The 14940-nt window shown below is 56.0% G+C and overlaps 3 protein-coding genes across 3 annotated transcripts; 2 read left to right on the top strand and 1 right to left on the bottom strand.

Moving 5' to 3' along the window:
- On the top strand, positions 1-3055 carry BESB_046750 (putative H-SHIPPO 1; the record flags this gene model as incomplete). The annotated part of the gene is made up of 5 exons (XM_029363126.1): positions 1-167; positions 425-718; positions 1447-1650; positions 2049-2255; positions 2956-3055. 5 exons carry the CDS (start codon positions 1-3, stop codon positions 3053-3055), a joined length of 972 nt encoding a protein of 323 aa, XP_029220492.1.
- Positions 3056-6814: 3759 nt separating this feature from the next.
- BESB_046740 (uncharacterized protein) lies at positions 6815-7057 on the bottom strand (the record flags this gene model as incomplete). Its single annotated transcript, XM_029363125.1, has 1 exon — positions 6815-7057. One exon carries the CDS (start codon positions 7055-7057, stop codon positions 6815-6817), a length of 243 nt encoding a protein of 80 aa, XP_029220491.1.
- Positions 7058-10864: 3807 nt separating this feature from the next.
- Positions 10865-14645, top strand: BESB_046730 (WD domain, G-beta repeat-containing protein; the record flags this gene model as incomplete). The annotated part of the gene is made up of 4 exons (XM_029363124.1): positions 10865-11190; positions 11687-12623; positions 13191-13475; positions 14001-14645. The coding sequence occupies 4 exons, from the start codon at positions 10865-10867 to the stop codon at positions 14643-14645; spliced, it is 2193 nt and encodes a 730-aa protein (XP_029220490.1).
- Positions 14646-14940: the final 295 nt, after the last annotated feature.

Here is a 14940-nt window from a genome sequence, read left to right as displayed (position 1 = left end):
ATGGAAAAACTCGGCGATCACTACCTGACCACTCTCTCAAATGTCCCGTCAGCGCCAAAATGGTCTTTTGGAGGGCGTCCACGCCCTGTTTCAGCTACGGCGACGCCAGGCCCTGGAGCCTACGACTCCACAGGGCGCGCTGGGGGACCCACTGCGCCACGTTACGGGTAGGCAACTCGTATTTTGTTGATGCTTTTACATGAAGATGCTAGATCGCATGTGCTTCTGTAGTGGTAGCATCTCTGTGTCCTGTTACGGATTCACGAGAACACTAGCGGTCATGAACCACGGAGCGTGATCGCTGTTGTGACGTTGTCAATCGCGTTTTAACCCCGAACGGCGCGAAGCGTAGACAGCCTTCAGGCATGGGATCCTTTAGCCTACTAGCGTTTGTTTGATTCCTCGCTCTCTCGGTCTCCCTCAGCTTTGGAAGCGAAGCGCGCGGGAAGTCGCGCATGCAAGCTGTCCCGGGGCCGGGGGCGTATGACCCATCTAAACAAAGCACACGAACTGCACCTCAATGGTCTATGGCAGGGCGCAAAGCTGCTCGCAAAAGCAACATATCTCCGGGGCCTGGAGCATATGATGTCAGGCAAGGCCCGGGGTCCCCTTCATATGGCCTGGGGACTGGGCAGCGCAAAACGTTCTCCACTCCCAACACCCCGGGTCCCGGCGCCTACAATCCTTCCTACATTGGCGAGTCACCTCCCCAGTGGGGGTAAGGTTCACACCTGAATCAACGGCACTAGACACTCGCACTGAACGGTAATGTGTAAAGAGGCTGTACGTCTCAGCATCTCAGGGCGCAGAAATTGTACCAGAGCCGCGAGTATTCACAATCTTGTTGAGACAGAGGACGTCTGGAGAACAATGACGGAGGGCCGTTCACAATTTGGCAGACACGCAGTAGGAACAGTGATAAGTTCGGCTTACCGCGACATGTGGAACCTATCTGTCCTCCAGCAGAAAAAACGTAAAGCCAACAGGGGACACTCCTCGTTACCGAAAGGGACCGCTGTCCTTTCTTCCCATATAATTGCGCTAATGCAAAATGACGTGTCGCACCCCGAAATGTAGACGGCACACGAGCACTGCACGGCAGCTGCGCATTTGGTGACTGGATCGTTATCGGGATCTGCATCCGTCAAGCCAACTAGACTAGCACTCTTCTGTTGACGGTTTGCGCCGAGCGGTTGCCAAAATATGTAGTAAGTATGCCTCTAGCGCCCCCCCCCAGCAAAAGATGCGTGTCGACTTGGGTACCGCCTGCTCACCAACTTGTTTCACCAAATCTATGCACTCTTCTCCACGTTCCAGTATGCGTTAGAGATTTCCTCCCTTTCTCACAGGACTGTCTGCGACATATTTCTCGCTTTAGATGACGCTCCTGCCGTGGCTTTCAGCTAGTCTGCTGCAGCCCTTCTGACACGCGTGTCTTCTCTGCAGCATGGGAACTGGGAGCCGCTCAGGCGGAGCAGGCACCTTGAAAACTAATGTCCCGGGCCCAGGCAGCTACATACTTCCAAGCAGACTTCAGGAAGGACCGCATTATTCCATGGGGAGCCGAGGGGAACAGAGAAAAAGAGACGGCAGTCCTGGTCCTGGCGCGTACGACCCACGAGTCCCTGAAAAAGACGCTGGGAAACATAGGTTCGTTGAAACCGCTCGGTTCTGTTTTGGAATACAGCCTCTTCGGGTGGAGGCAGTCGGTGCCTGCGTTAACATTCCTAAATCCGTTTTGATCCGTTAGACCGTTCTACAGCAGCAGAGAGAAAATCGTTGTGATAGCCGTGTTTCGAAGGTGCCGCATTAGCATGTCGCAGGCATAAAGCCATAATGGAATTGCTAGTGGCGCTGTTTTTCTGGTTTCAACTGGGCTGGGTACAACTCACGCCAGCGGACCACCTTCGCCGCCACACTCTCTCTTAGCAACACGCTGCTTTGACGTTAGAGTAGACGCTGTCCGAACCGTCTTGGCATGTGCGTATTCAGTTGAAACGCCTTCGGATATTCTGAGGAATTCTTTCCTCATGCCGCATGCTTTGCAGCTTCGGCATGAAGACTGCCGCGTTTAAGCCTGGCGGCGCGACCCCCGGTCCCGGTGCATACAATGTCGGAAGAGAGGTAGCGAGCCCGAGAAGCCCTCAGTGGTCATTCGGGAGCCAGGCTAGAGGGAAGAGTTACTCTACGAACTCGCCAGGCCCAGGACAGTACAATGCCGATAAAACCCCTCGAACCCGGCCGCCTGCGTGGAGGTACGTTTTCCATGATGTGAACGACTGGCTGTTCGCTGCGTCAAGCGACACAAACAGGCCCATTTCGTCTTCACGTGGGTACTTAAAGGCCTGACGAAGACCCAAGAATCACCTGCTTGCCACGCTTGGAAGAGCGGGCGTTGACACAGTCCCCGATATCGGACTCAGGGGAGCTCTGCTTTGTATCTAAGTTTTCTGCTAATCGGACCACGCGCCGAAACGGATTTGGGGTCTAGAAAGCAGAAAGCAGTCAGAGGGAGCACAGATTCACAGGAGACAATATATGCCGTAGCAGGGATAGGAAGCATTTGATCTTAATGACTGGCAAGGTTGACGAGTCGGTGCCCCATGTTGTTCTGATCCGTCTGTTGGTGCCCCGTCTGCTGGACCTATAACATCCTGCCAGACGGGTAGTCTACTACCGACAGGTTGCAGGACTAGTAGTCAAGAAGAAATTTCCACGATTCCCTCCAAATGGACAGATGTTGACAGTCCACGGAAACTGGCAGCAGACAGCTCATACTTTTTGTCGTGGGGCTGCAGCTACGGCACGGGATACACGAGGACGGTGCAACGAACAAGCAAAAACTGTATCGGCAAAAACTCAGGCTTGCGAGACTTGATGGGTGAGCGTTGCTCGCCGCAGGCTCTGACTGGATACACTCTAGCGCATGCCATCGTTGATGATGTTCCGGTTCAGCCTCGGCGGCGGCGGCGAGCGCGGATTCTACTCTAGAAGAGATGGGCCAGCCCCTGGCGCGTATAACATCCCTAGTCGTCTCGGCGAAGGTGCCAAGTGAGGTTCATTTGGTGCATAGAGCGTACAGTCCTTGCCGCGCTACGAGCCGGCTACGTGTCCCGTGCGGCGCTGCCCAAGTCGAACGTCATTGCGTTCTGTCACCTATGCGCGACAGTAATGCTTGAACAAGGCTTCAAACGTAGAAGAGATCATTTTTCAGAGAATGGACGGAACGTATCAACCGTAGCGAATGTGAGAGTACAGAAGGAAGGCCGAGGGGAAACACGGGCCCCTATGCGCAATATTGACAAGGTATATGAGCGGGAGAGTCCACATTCTCTACGGCGTCCACTGGCTTTCGGACGTTTAGAGCGCAGCGCTGGGATTTCTCTCCACAGCAGGTCAACCTCGCTGACATGCTGCATATAGCGCCTCGACGTCGCGTCCCGCTCTCTCAGGTATTCGCTAGGAACTGAGAAGAGAGATTGTTTCGGCCCAAAACAGGATACGCCTGGTGAGCCAGGCAGAGCTGATATCGACACAGCGGCGCCAGCCTTTTACACAGTATTTGTTTCGGAGGATGAAAATGCTTAGGGGGCGCTTGATCCTCCTGGCTGCTGCCAGGTGTCGCACAAGCTTAGAACACAAATCCATGCCCCGACATCTAGATGACTGTGCGCGAGCCTTTACATCCCCAGCCGTGCGTTGCTGGCTCCATCGCCGCTATACTGCGCAGCCCCTTAAAACGGTTGTGCACTCCGTATGCAGCCGATCTAGGGATCCCGTGGCTCTCGTCCTGAACTGCGTCAATTACTCTGCTGCTTGCTGTCAATAGTACGATTCTGTAAACGGAAAAACCTGCAAATCCTGCTGGCGAGACTCGGTCCGTGACGCCCTAGCCCGGATACCAAGCGTATTGATTGATCTTCTACTCTGATGCAGGACCCTGTACGTACGACCCGCGAGGCTCCGAGGACGCACCAAAATGGGGATTCGGGACCTCTCAGCGCAGTCCGCTCGCTCAAATCCGGGCGACTCCAGGTCCAGGTGAGCAAGCACCTGGGATGCTTATCCAGGGACTGTAGTCATCTGGAACTCAAAGGACTAGGAGCAGAGTCCCAGTCATGGCATTACCCCGTGGGTCACGTTATCTTTGTGGAACAAACTCAAAATGCAGGCCACCTGACTACCGACCCCAGCTTTTCAATAGTTCCACCCTTTGACTAGCGCAAGCCTTAAGTTTGGCGAGTTTGTCCCCACCCAAATTTAAAATCGGCGTTCTCGTTGCTTAGCGATGACGGGGGTGTACTGCATGCGAATAGAAAGGATCTGGCGCGTGGTGAAAGATGAGGGGAGAATAGACGGCAGTATGAGGAGTAGGTGCATAGCGCTAAGGCCTTGTGCTTTGCCTGCCGCCAATCTCTGCACTTTGCCGACAGGAACATACAATCCTAGAGAAGAAGCGAGTGGCCCCCTGTGGACCTTCAACCCACGAAGAGGCGACAGCAACACTAACGGATCAGGGTAAGGCAATACAAGGGGGGGGGGGGAGGCCGACATCGACACAGATGTGCCTTCACAAAGCGATCATTACCGCCAACTACGGCTATTAGCACACAGCCTGCTCCAGCCCCCACACTCAAGGTCATCTACCGACGGGCTGGACCGGCATGCCAAAAACTGGTAGGGTTCCTCAAGCGCACAGCACCGCTTGAGAGACATTTGAAGGCCGAAAATGTGTGCTGCAGAATTCTGAGCTATGGAGTGTCACATGTTCCCTTCCGCCTCCTCGTTTGGGAAAAACCGTGATTGACTACATGATACGGGGGTTTCCTGGATCGTGCGAGCCCCTGTGTGAATCATGGCAAGCCCTGGAGGACAGCTATGGCACCGGCACGCAAGTCGAACGAAGCAAAATTTGTTCTAGTAAACACGCGTCGGTGGACCTGTTATTGATTATGCCGCGTAGTTTAGAGCTCGCTGTCCACCACGCGTATGCGACCCCCTCAAAGGCGTGACAAAATAGGACCCGTATTCACAAACAGTCAATGAAACACATCCCTGCACGAGTTGTCTACTGTAATCTAAGTTGTAGTTTGTTCACTCGCGAGCGGGGCGGTTGCGGACAGCTCGTGTCACCACAAATCCGCGAGTGTCCCTTGTGCGTTATTCCGCTAGTACCCGGAAGGACAACGGAGGCAAGCTCGGTACCATCTACACGAACTTCGGCTACTGATAGACGTGGCGCGTTGCGAAACGATAGTGCAGAACGTGGTTACCGCCACCAAGACATTGCCTGCCGAATCTCTGCCTGCAAGCTCCGATGATTCAGTAACAACAGTGTGGTATAGCGTCATCGGCCGCTTCTCTTGCAAGGCACAGTAGCAAACCGTCAGGTCCGCAACTGATTATCACCTAACAGTTGCCCTAAATAGAAGTCTCTGTTGTATCAGCTTCGATGGGTGCCTGCATAGTCCGCAGCAGTACGTACCAGGCATCCGCTTCTCACGCCCGCGCAGGGCGTGGGAAACGATGAAGGATAAAAGGGCAGTGTACTCATGTCTGCGGCGCCTCCCGTCTAGGCGAAGTTCCACGGCGGTCTTTGTTTGCCGTTTTCGACTAGCAATCTCCCCTTGCCGACAGTGGTGTGCGTCCACCCGTGTGCGTATGATCGCCGCCAATTTTTGATGTTGCCCACTGAATTCGCTGCACAGGCACTGATACAACGGGACCGCCGCTCGGCAGCTAACCTCACGATAGTGCTGCTCTCAATAATATGAAGTGGTATTGACGAGCTAAAAGCGGCTGTAGCTTCGGCAGTCGCTACCGGTTCGTGCTCATGTGTCGTTGAAAGGAAGCCACAATTGCTACATAGCTGCATATGCACAGCTCTGCAGGATGTTAGCACCTTCTACTCGTGAGGTTGTTGAGACGACGCTTTGTACCAAACCACTGCCCCCAGAAGAGGAGCAGACAAGCGACGGCCCGCCTGTTGATGTAGCCAAACGAGAGCTTGCCAGGATCAAAGAAACAGCACGGAGTTTAGTTGCCTTGATTTGTTTTACACTGAGATGATCGTTTGATGAATGGTACGGTTACATCGGGTGTACCCAGTGGGAACCCAGCAACACAAATTCGTGACGCAGGAAAAAACCAGATTGAAATAATTGCAGATGAGCCCGGATCAGGCGTCGACATATTAATCTGAATACGGAAGCCGCCCAATTTTGCTCGACCCGAACAGCAGAACAACTGGCTGAGTTCTCCCCCAGTGCGTGCGGCACGTCAGAGACAGGTCAGGTCACGGACCCACAAAAAGCCATATAACGTGACTGCGCTCGCTCCACTGGGAATGTGAGTGTATTCACAGATAGCATCCGCTACGTATCTCCGCCAGTGAGAACACTTGGTCCTGCTATTTCCCTGTGCAACTACTGCTTTTTCCGCGGCGCGAAAACACACGTGTTCCCCCGTTTTACACTCCACAAAAGAGTATTGTTGACCACCTACTGTCATGCTTCTTACTTTTGTCCTCGCATCTATGAGCTCGAACTCCTTGTCGATGGCACGCCGCCTCATACCTTGCGCCCCTGTACAGAGGACTAAGTCGAAATGCGACTGCTTCCATTGAGCAGTGCTGCTGGAGGAAGAACTGTCCCTGACTAAACGGCTTTGAACGACAGCAAACAAACAGGCCACCTCCTCAGGGTATCAGCTCAGCGATGGCCACCTCCAGTCAACGCTGTACTGCGCACTTGACTCGCTGTGCAGCTCTGTTTGGGCCTCAGGCGGGCGCCCTCCCGCAGATCTCTGGAGAACTTCACCCGAGATAATAGACCGGAGGTGCGCAGACCATGACTGGAGGAGGGACCGCTGCCACGACAGCTGGAACTGAAGGTGCCACAAGGGTGACCTTCGGAGGAGGCGGTGCGACAGGAATGCAGACATTGTAGACTGGAGTGGTTGTCACGCAAACCGCGGGCTGCTGAACTGTGATCGTGGCAGGTTGCGCCACAGTCACCTGCTGCGGAACGACATAAATCGGAGCCGGGACCAAAGCCATGGTTCTTTTCGGAAGAAAAGTGAAAACCTCCAAAGAAGAGAACGCGACACGGAATTGGCCCCGGGTAGGGATAGAACGGCGTGCTAGAAATTGGCAGTGCCGCCGTCTCCTGCAGAAACCAATCACCGAGTAACTAGCGCTGGGACAAACGGGCAGTCGCTGCCCAAGCACCGCACCCCTCTCGTATCTTTAACAGCTTTTCCCTTTGGGCTGCTGAAACGGCAGCTGCAGGAAAAAAAAAACGAGAAAAAGCGCCAATACTATAAAAGAGAGCAATCTCGGGAAGAATCAACTGACGGGCTTTCAGAACTCACTCCGCCACGAGCATAAGCTAACATTGACGTCGTGCAATCGACGCACGCCAGCCCAGACCACAACCGAGCGCCGATGACTGGCCGTCCGTCGTGCGCTGCGCGACGCGCGTTTTCTGCCAGTAGAGAGAGAGGTCCGTTTGCTCTCAGTCCGATAACCAGACTGCGGGACGACAAAAGCAACCAGGTCAACAACTTATACTTCCAGTGGGCGCCCAGTCAACGACAAAGAGCTCCTCAGAAAATGCACTAGCCCGAAAAATCAAGTGCAACTGGCGGAACCCACCAGGCTCGAAAACAGAGCACACTACCTGAACGGAGAGACAAGACAAGGCTTACACCGCAGTAGCCTCGTCTCTGCGTGTTCAGCTCAACACCTTCGCGTGGTCACTCCACCTGGACGGATACTCAAAACAAGACACGGTTCTACACACATCCGCATAACACATTAGAGCGAAGACCCGACATACCGATTCGACACAGGCGTTAGTAACACTTGCGTAAACTCTCCCGGATATTTGGTTCCAACATGCGAGCAGCATAGCCTTGAATTTGGCCCAAAAAACGTGCCTCGCGCTGATACCGGATTTACAGCGCCACTGTCGCAGGAAACTGGGGTTCGCCGAAATGCGAACCTGTTTCGGCACTGATATGTGCTCTGGAACGGTGGGATTCCTTAGCTGCACAAATGCCGTACAGGACAATTCGGTGTCCTTGCCCTGGTACAGCTCGGGCGAGGCCTCCCGGCCGGCCGTGGGTACCCCCACGTGTAGATTGCAGATGGTTCCTCCCGCTGTCGATATGTATGTTTCTCGTTCAAAAACCAGACATTTTTGTAGCGCCCTTTGAACGGGAGAGTCTGAGACACCAACATTAAGGTGAAAAATCCTTTGAGACTACCCCTGTCCTTTGCCTTCACCTTATTCTCTCGCGTCAAGCTCCCCTACGAGGGAATTTGCAGCTTTAGGTCACTATTGCGTCTTGATGCAGCGGCGAGAGACACTCGCTGCTACAATTGGTTTTTTGCATACTGTGATGCACGGTTCCAAAGTCAAGAAGAGTGAGACGCAGCTGTGCGTTTTTCGTCGGCGTCCAGCACGCCATGGAACCTTAGCGCCTCGGGAGGCCCAAGACGTAGTCGGACACAACGACTACTCGAAGTCTATTCTAATCAGGAATAGGTTAGTTTGGAGTGCTCTCCCTTCACACTTTGCTTGCACACTGACGCATCGCAAGCACTCGATGCATCCTTCATTGCTTACTCACAACTTTCCACGGATCATTGCCCCGGCCTGCGTAACACCACACAAGTCTGTACCCTAGTGTATTTCTGGTGTAAATCGTGCTCGCACAGCGATTAAGGTATACCCTGACGGTAGGATGGCTCTCTCGCACAAGAAACCATCGCGGACGCCTTGCTCGATACAAGTAACGAGTGTTTTGCCTTCGCATGAACCCGCACTGGATAGATGACGTAAAATGCCATAACTGCGTCACTCATTTCTACGCGTGCCGGTCTGAAGTCACGATATACAGATCTGAGGAGTGCCAGACGCGCACATGAGCCGCCAAGCACGAGAGAGTTCTGTGCGACAGGGCAACGCGAATGTGCACCGCAATTAAAGAGACTGCACAATGATGACTGTTGGTGCGCGTCTCTGGGATACAGTCACTTCTTCTGACAGTGTCCCCTGAAAAGCTGCTCGCCTTCGTGGGGTCTCAATAACTCTTCAGAAGAACAGCCCTTCCGGGGGACTTCTTACCCTGGCACATTAAATGAATCCGGCTGTAGAAGCTCGATGCTTGGGTACGACGCCATAAGTGAATACGAGTTAAGACAAGACACAGCAGTTTCGGCGCGTGACATCAGGCCATCGAGCAGTCCAGCGGTGACTGGAGAATGCTCGTGCTGGTCAGGGAGGCCAACTTGATCCACGCGTGGTGCTCCAGGTCTGGAGCTCCCTACTCGTAGCGGTGCCAAAGAGTCCTCATTCCGCCTGAAGACTGCAGAAGGCTCATCACTGCTGCAGCGGTCGCCGGAGTGAGGCTGCAGCATTTGGGACGTTACTTATCCCTGTTCCCTCCAGTCTGTTTCTGTCGGACAGGGCTCTTACTTCACTCTGGCACGACCATCCCCCTATATCGATTTTCTTGCAGCAGTGCGCTGAAGCTCCACAACGTCATTTCGAGCTCTGGTGGCCGCGCCGCTAATGCGCTGGAACACGTAGCTTTCGCACAGTCTGACTGTGGTTTCCGATATACGCTAGGCTGCGAAACAGCAGCGGTCCGCGTCAAACGCAGTTGCAGACCTGCAAGGGTCCGTTTGCACACATGCATACCAATCGTGTCGCAGTTGTCTACGCAGCAGATCTTGTACAATCGGCAGCTCGCTTCGGACTCAAACCGACCGGAAGGGCGCTGCCAGGAACGCTACCACTCCACTTGCAGGCAGCCTCCGGACCCGGCCTCCGCGCTTTCGCAGTTGAATACGGGATCAGACGCACGTGTGACCTGCCTCTTCGTGCACTATGGTAGTTCTTCAGACATCTGCGCAGGTTTTGCCATGAGCTGTTCGAGTGCACAAGAGCATATCACACTGTGGAACGCTGATAAGTGTTGCACCGCTTGTGCAGAAGGTAGATTCGGACGTCGCATGCACGTCCCCGACCAACAACTCGCTGAGATTATCACCCCTTTTAGAGGACACACGTCGCTGTCGACGTTATGTCTGTCTGCTTGCTGACGCGTTATCAAGCAGAAATGGAGCAGGCTTTTCCCTGCGCCAAGCCATGAAGGGAGAAATGCTACGTTTTGAGGCGAGGTCGACAACGGCGGCTCCTTGTTTCCCTCACGCTCTGTTGCATGCTGCTGCGGCGCGTGGTGTTCTGTGTGACTATGGAAACGGGAAATTGTTGATTCGCAGCAATATTTCAGCTGTGTCTCTGGTCTTTCGTGACACCGAGTGACTGGTTTTGCACCCCGTGCTGCTTCTGTTGTGCGCTGACTTTAACTCTTCTTAGCCGCACCGTGCGGCGGCCTCCCGTGTATATACGTGAACACTTCAGTCACCGGGTGAAATAAGACTGTGAACAACAACGCGTGACTTCGCTCACATCTCTTTTCGAATGTATGGTTCTGTAGAAAAAAGCGACAGGGCGTTTGACTCTTCAATTGGGCAGCTGCGGTGTGGCTGTTTCGTGACCCGTCGTCGCCGCGGCGCAAACTCGATCTTCTTGACTGTACCTGCGGGCAGGCATCCGCAGTGTTTTTCGTGGCGAGGCCCGGTGTAAGCTGCACCTTTTCGAAATTATCCTGTGCACACTCGGCATCCTTCTGTCCAGTTTCGCATTCGGGGGACGACACAAGTATCCACAGCTTTCCTTGCATCTCCACATCATCGCCTCGTTCCGCAGAACCTCTCTCTCGGCCTCCCCCTCCCCCCCTCTCCCCTCGCGCCTCCCCTTCTGCGTGCGAAGAAGAGCGAGACACTCGCACCATGCCGCCTCAGACTGAATGTCCCGCCTCGCAGGCAGGGGGCAGCAGCGCCGGGTCGAGTGCTGGGAAGCACAGCGACGGCAACTCTCGCGATGGACAGCCGAAGAAGTCTCACATTTACTACGGCCCTGTCTCAGGGCCAGGCCCTGAGGGTGTGGCGGCGGTCTCGGACGTCACCGGCGAAGTCGACACAGGTGCAGACGCCGCGTCGCCTGCAGCGGAGCCGTCTGTGCAGAAGCACCAAGAGTTTCTCAAGCGCTTCGAAATCGAGCAGGCCGCTGCCAAATTCCAGGCCGTCTGCCCAACTGACGACAAAATCGTCAAACGGTGAGCGAACAGGCCGAGAGACGCGCGCTGCACAGCAGACACGATACGACCTCTAACACGTGCCTCTCTTTTAGCCACGCACACGTCAGACACGCATGAATGCATATTTTGACATGCACCTACGTAGGACTCACATCTGCCCTGATGGACTCAAGGCCACCAGCTTTTCTGCCTCTCTTCTCAGACGATCCGAAGGAACTGCCCTCTCTCTTCTGCAGATGAATCTCAACACAAGAGTGTGCACGCGGTGCAGGGGTAAACGCGCGTGCGTGTGCGCGTGTGTGCGCACATCCTCTTTAGACGTGCAAATTTGTGTAGAAAGGATGTAGTTGACTTGAGAGTGAACTCTGAATGCATGCGTGCCTCCACCCGGAGCCGTGTGAGTGTTGCGGTGTTGTCTCTGAGAGAGTGTCGATTATGTCTGCCGCCCTCGGGTTGTTTTCCGTGCCTTTCTTACTCCGGAGTCCCGCTGCGCTTTTTCGCATGCTTTTTCCAGAGTCTTGCGCGCGCTGGGGTACCCCATTTGCTTGTTCGGCGAAGGGCCCTTCGAGCGCCGACAGCGGCTGAAGCTTTTGTTTGCGGAGGGCGCGAGCCTGCCGCCTGAGGAGCTCCAGCGGTTCATCGCCGACGACGAAGCGCTGAGCCGCGCCAAGCAGGTAGGAATCGAGGAGGCGGCGGCGGAGGACGTGGCGGACGGCACGGAACTTTTCTTCACGGAGGGCTCGACGAGCCTTCTGGAGGCGCGTCGGTTTATCTTCCAAGACAGCGTCCAGCGCGCGCGTCTACGCCTACAGCAGGAACAGGAGCTGAAGCGCGACGTGCCCAAGCCGGCGGCGCTCAAAGGCCAGTCTTCGCTGCTGCTAGGCGTTCCGGCGCCGGCGCCGCCTCTACCGCGGCGCTCGCGTCTCCGCGCCTTCTGCCTCTTCGGCTCGCATCTGCAGAAGCAGCTCGCCGTCCGCGCCTCGCAAGTAGGCGACGACCGGCCGCTGACCTGCTGCCGCTTCTCCCCCGGCAGTTCGCGGCTGCTGCAGTTCTCGCTCGGCAGCGGCAGAGCTGCGGCGGCTGAGGAGGAAGACGAGGAGGGAGAGGAGGCGCGCGCTGCGCCTCTCAAGCGCGTGAAGACCGAGCCCGTCGAGTCCGACATGGACGAGGGACGCTGGGCCAGCGCCGCGACCGCTGAGGCAGGCGGGGGAGCCCAGACGAGTGGCGACACCGCTGAACAGGCGCGCGGAGACCGCCGCTGGTGGCAGGCTTGGGGCGGCGATTCGCAGTTCCTCGCCACGAGCAGCTGGAACGAGGTCGTGAAACTTTGGTCCGCACAGGAGGGCGATCTCCTGCAAGAGCTACGCGGCCACAAAGGGCGTGTCCACGCCCTCGCCTGGAGAGACACACCTGAGGGAGAGGCACCGCGAGGCAGTGACAAAGCGGAAAAAGTGAGTCGAGACGCAACCCGAAGAAGCGGACTCGGAGCGAGAACGCGCGCACGCCACGGATTGGCGCACCTCTGAAAAGCGCGCCGTCGCTAGCTCTTCCTCTCTTGCTGTGTGTGCCTTCAGGCGCATGGTTCTGCATTCCCAGCTTTATATCTGTATATATATATATATATATATATATGTGGATATGCATGCATGTGAATATGCGACTTCATATCGTCAAGGGGAGGCGCGCGTGACTCGAAGCGAGGGGGCAGGACGCAGAAAGGAACATGGCGGCGGAGGGAGTCCTGTTCGCCAAACTGAGAGAGTGAGATGTACGGGTGGCATGCAGACCCCCCCGCTTTCAGAACGCAGAAGAGAGACAGGGGGAGTAGCGCGAGCAAGAGAGCTCGGTGGCGGCGATTTCCCGATTTCGCTGTTGTTCAAGATAAGGCATCGCCTGCCTCCCGCCCTTCGTTTGTGGTGTCTCATTATTTATCCGTGCTTCGCATTCCTTACCTGTGTCTGCGCGTGTGCGGATTGTCGATTCGCGTCTTTGTCGCGATATTTGCGCGTGCGTTGCAGGGCGGCGTTCCGCTTCTTCTCGCGAGTGGCGGCGCAGACGGGGCGATCTGTCTCTGGGACATTCACCGCATGCAGGAGGGTGGCTCGTCGGCAGAGAAGCCCGCGGCAAATCCGCTCCACAGCAACAAGAACAGCGCAGACATGCTCGTGTGCAAGCTGCAAGGCCACGAGGACCGTGTCAACCGCATCGCCTTTCATCCCTCCGGCAGGCTGCTCGCTTCGACGTCCCACGACGAGACTTGGCGGCTGTGGGACGTGGAGGTGGAGAAGGAAGTTCTGCTTCAGGTACGCGCGTCGCGGAGTGACCGCTCTGCAGCTGTGGGGAGACGTGGCGGCGTATTCTTCTGGCTGCACTCCTGCGTTCCAGAGGCCCTCTCATCCGCGGCTTCCTGCGCAGACGCATCGGCCGGAGACTTCTGGGCAGTGTGCGGGTTTCTCTCTGGGCCGTCCTCTCTCTCATGGGCTCGGGAGGCCAATGCATGCACGCGAGTCGCTTCTTCCGTGTGTAGAAAGAGAGTGCACCATGCGGGTGGAGACCGCCCCGGATGGACAAAAATTCAAAACAATTGTTTTGAATGTATATACATATATATAACTATTTCTGCTGATGTGTGATATATATATATATATATCTATATACGTATTTCCATGTGTTGGTCTGGCTCCTGCCCCGCTGGATGCAGACTCATTGTACGCTTGTCTGTAGATAGATACAGTTCTGCCGATGCCCTTGAGTTGCCCTCGGCGGAAAGCCTGGTTGTCTCTGCATTTCGGGGTCACGCCTGCTCGTGTCCCTGTTTTTTGGCTCAGGAGGGTCACGCAGCGGCGGTCTACGGGGTCTCGATTCACCCAGACGGCTCTCTGATTGTGACGACAGATCTCTCCGGAATCGTTCGCGTCTGGGACCTGCGGACGGGTCGGACGGTGATGCCGCTGGTCGGTCACGTGAAGCAAGCAGTCAGCGCATCTTTCCACCCGATTTTGGGCAATCTGGTCGCTACCGCGTCGGACGATCACTCAGTGAAGATCTGGGACTTGCGCAAGAAAGGCGCGCACAGCGTGGCTGCGGCGAGCAGCGGCGGCGTAGCCCCGCCGGCGAGCTCGGGCAGCAACAAACCGAATTCCAACGTTGTCACCACGGTTCTGGTCCACAACAAGCTGGTCACGGAAGTCCTTTTCGAGCCGCTGCTCGGCAGGTGCATGTACACCTCGTCGTTCGACGGCCTCATGAAGGTCTGGGGCGTCAACGACTTTGCGTGCCTCAAGACGCTCGCCGCCCACGAGGGACGCGTGATGAGCATGGACGTCATGAAGGGGGGCGAGACGCTCGCCAGCGTCGGCTTCGATCGCACCTGGAAGCTCTGGAAGTGCGGGACGCCCTTCGCGTCCGCCTTTCATCCGACCGCGTCGGCGCTCGGGGCCGAAGGCGCCGAGACGAAGGCTGAGGAGGCCTGAGGCGGCTTGTGCGCCCAGGCGGTCTCCGCTTTCTTCTTCTTCGCAGAACTCACGGCGCGGCGGTGCGGCACACAAAGGCGACGCGGCACCTTCAAGCGCCGCGCCAACGACTCTGTGGTGTGAGTGTCTCTGGAGCCTGCGCATACAGAGCCGTTGTGGGGAGTTGACGTTAGAGGGCGAGGACGGGAACGGGCAGACAAAGTCTGGCTGGATTTCCTCGCTGCGTGTGCCGTCTGGCGCTGGTTGCCGCTGCCCTCGGGGGTGAAAGTCGTTGCTAGTCGTGGGGGCTGAGACA

The sequence above is a fragment of the Besnoitia besnoiti genome, chromosome III, assembly GCF_002563875.1.
Source record: "Besnoitia besnoiti strain Bb-Ger1 chromosome III, whole genome shotgun sequence".
In the NCBI taxonomy this organism is placed as follows: Eukaryota; Apicomplexa; class Conoidasida; order Eucoccidiorida; family Sarcocystidae; genus Besnoitia; species Besnoitia besnoiti.
The sequence above is the reverse complement of the archived record's forward strand: the minus strand, read 5'-3'. Positions and strand labels throughout refer to the sequence as shown.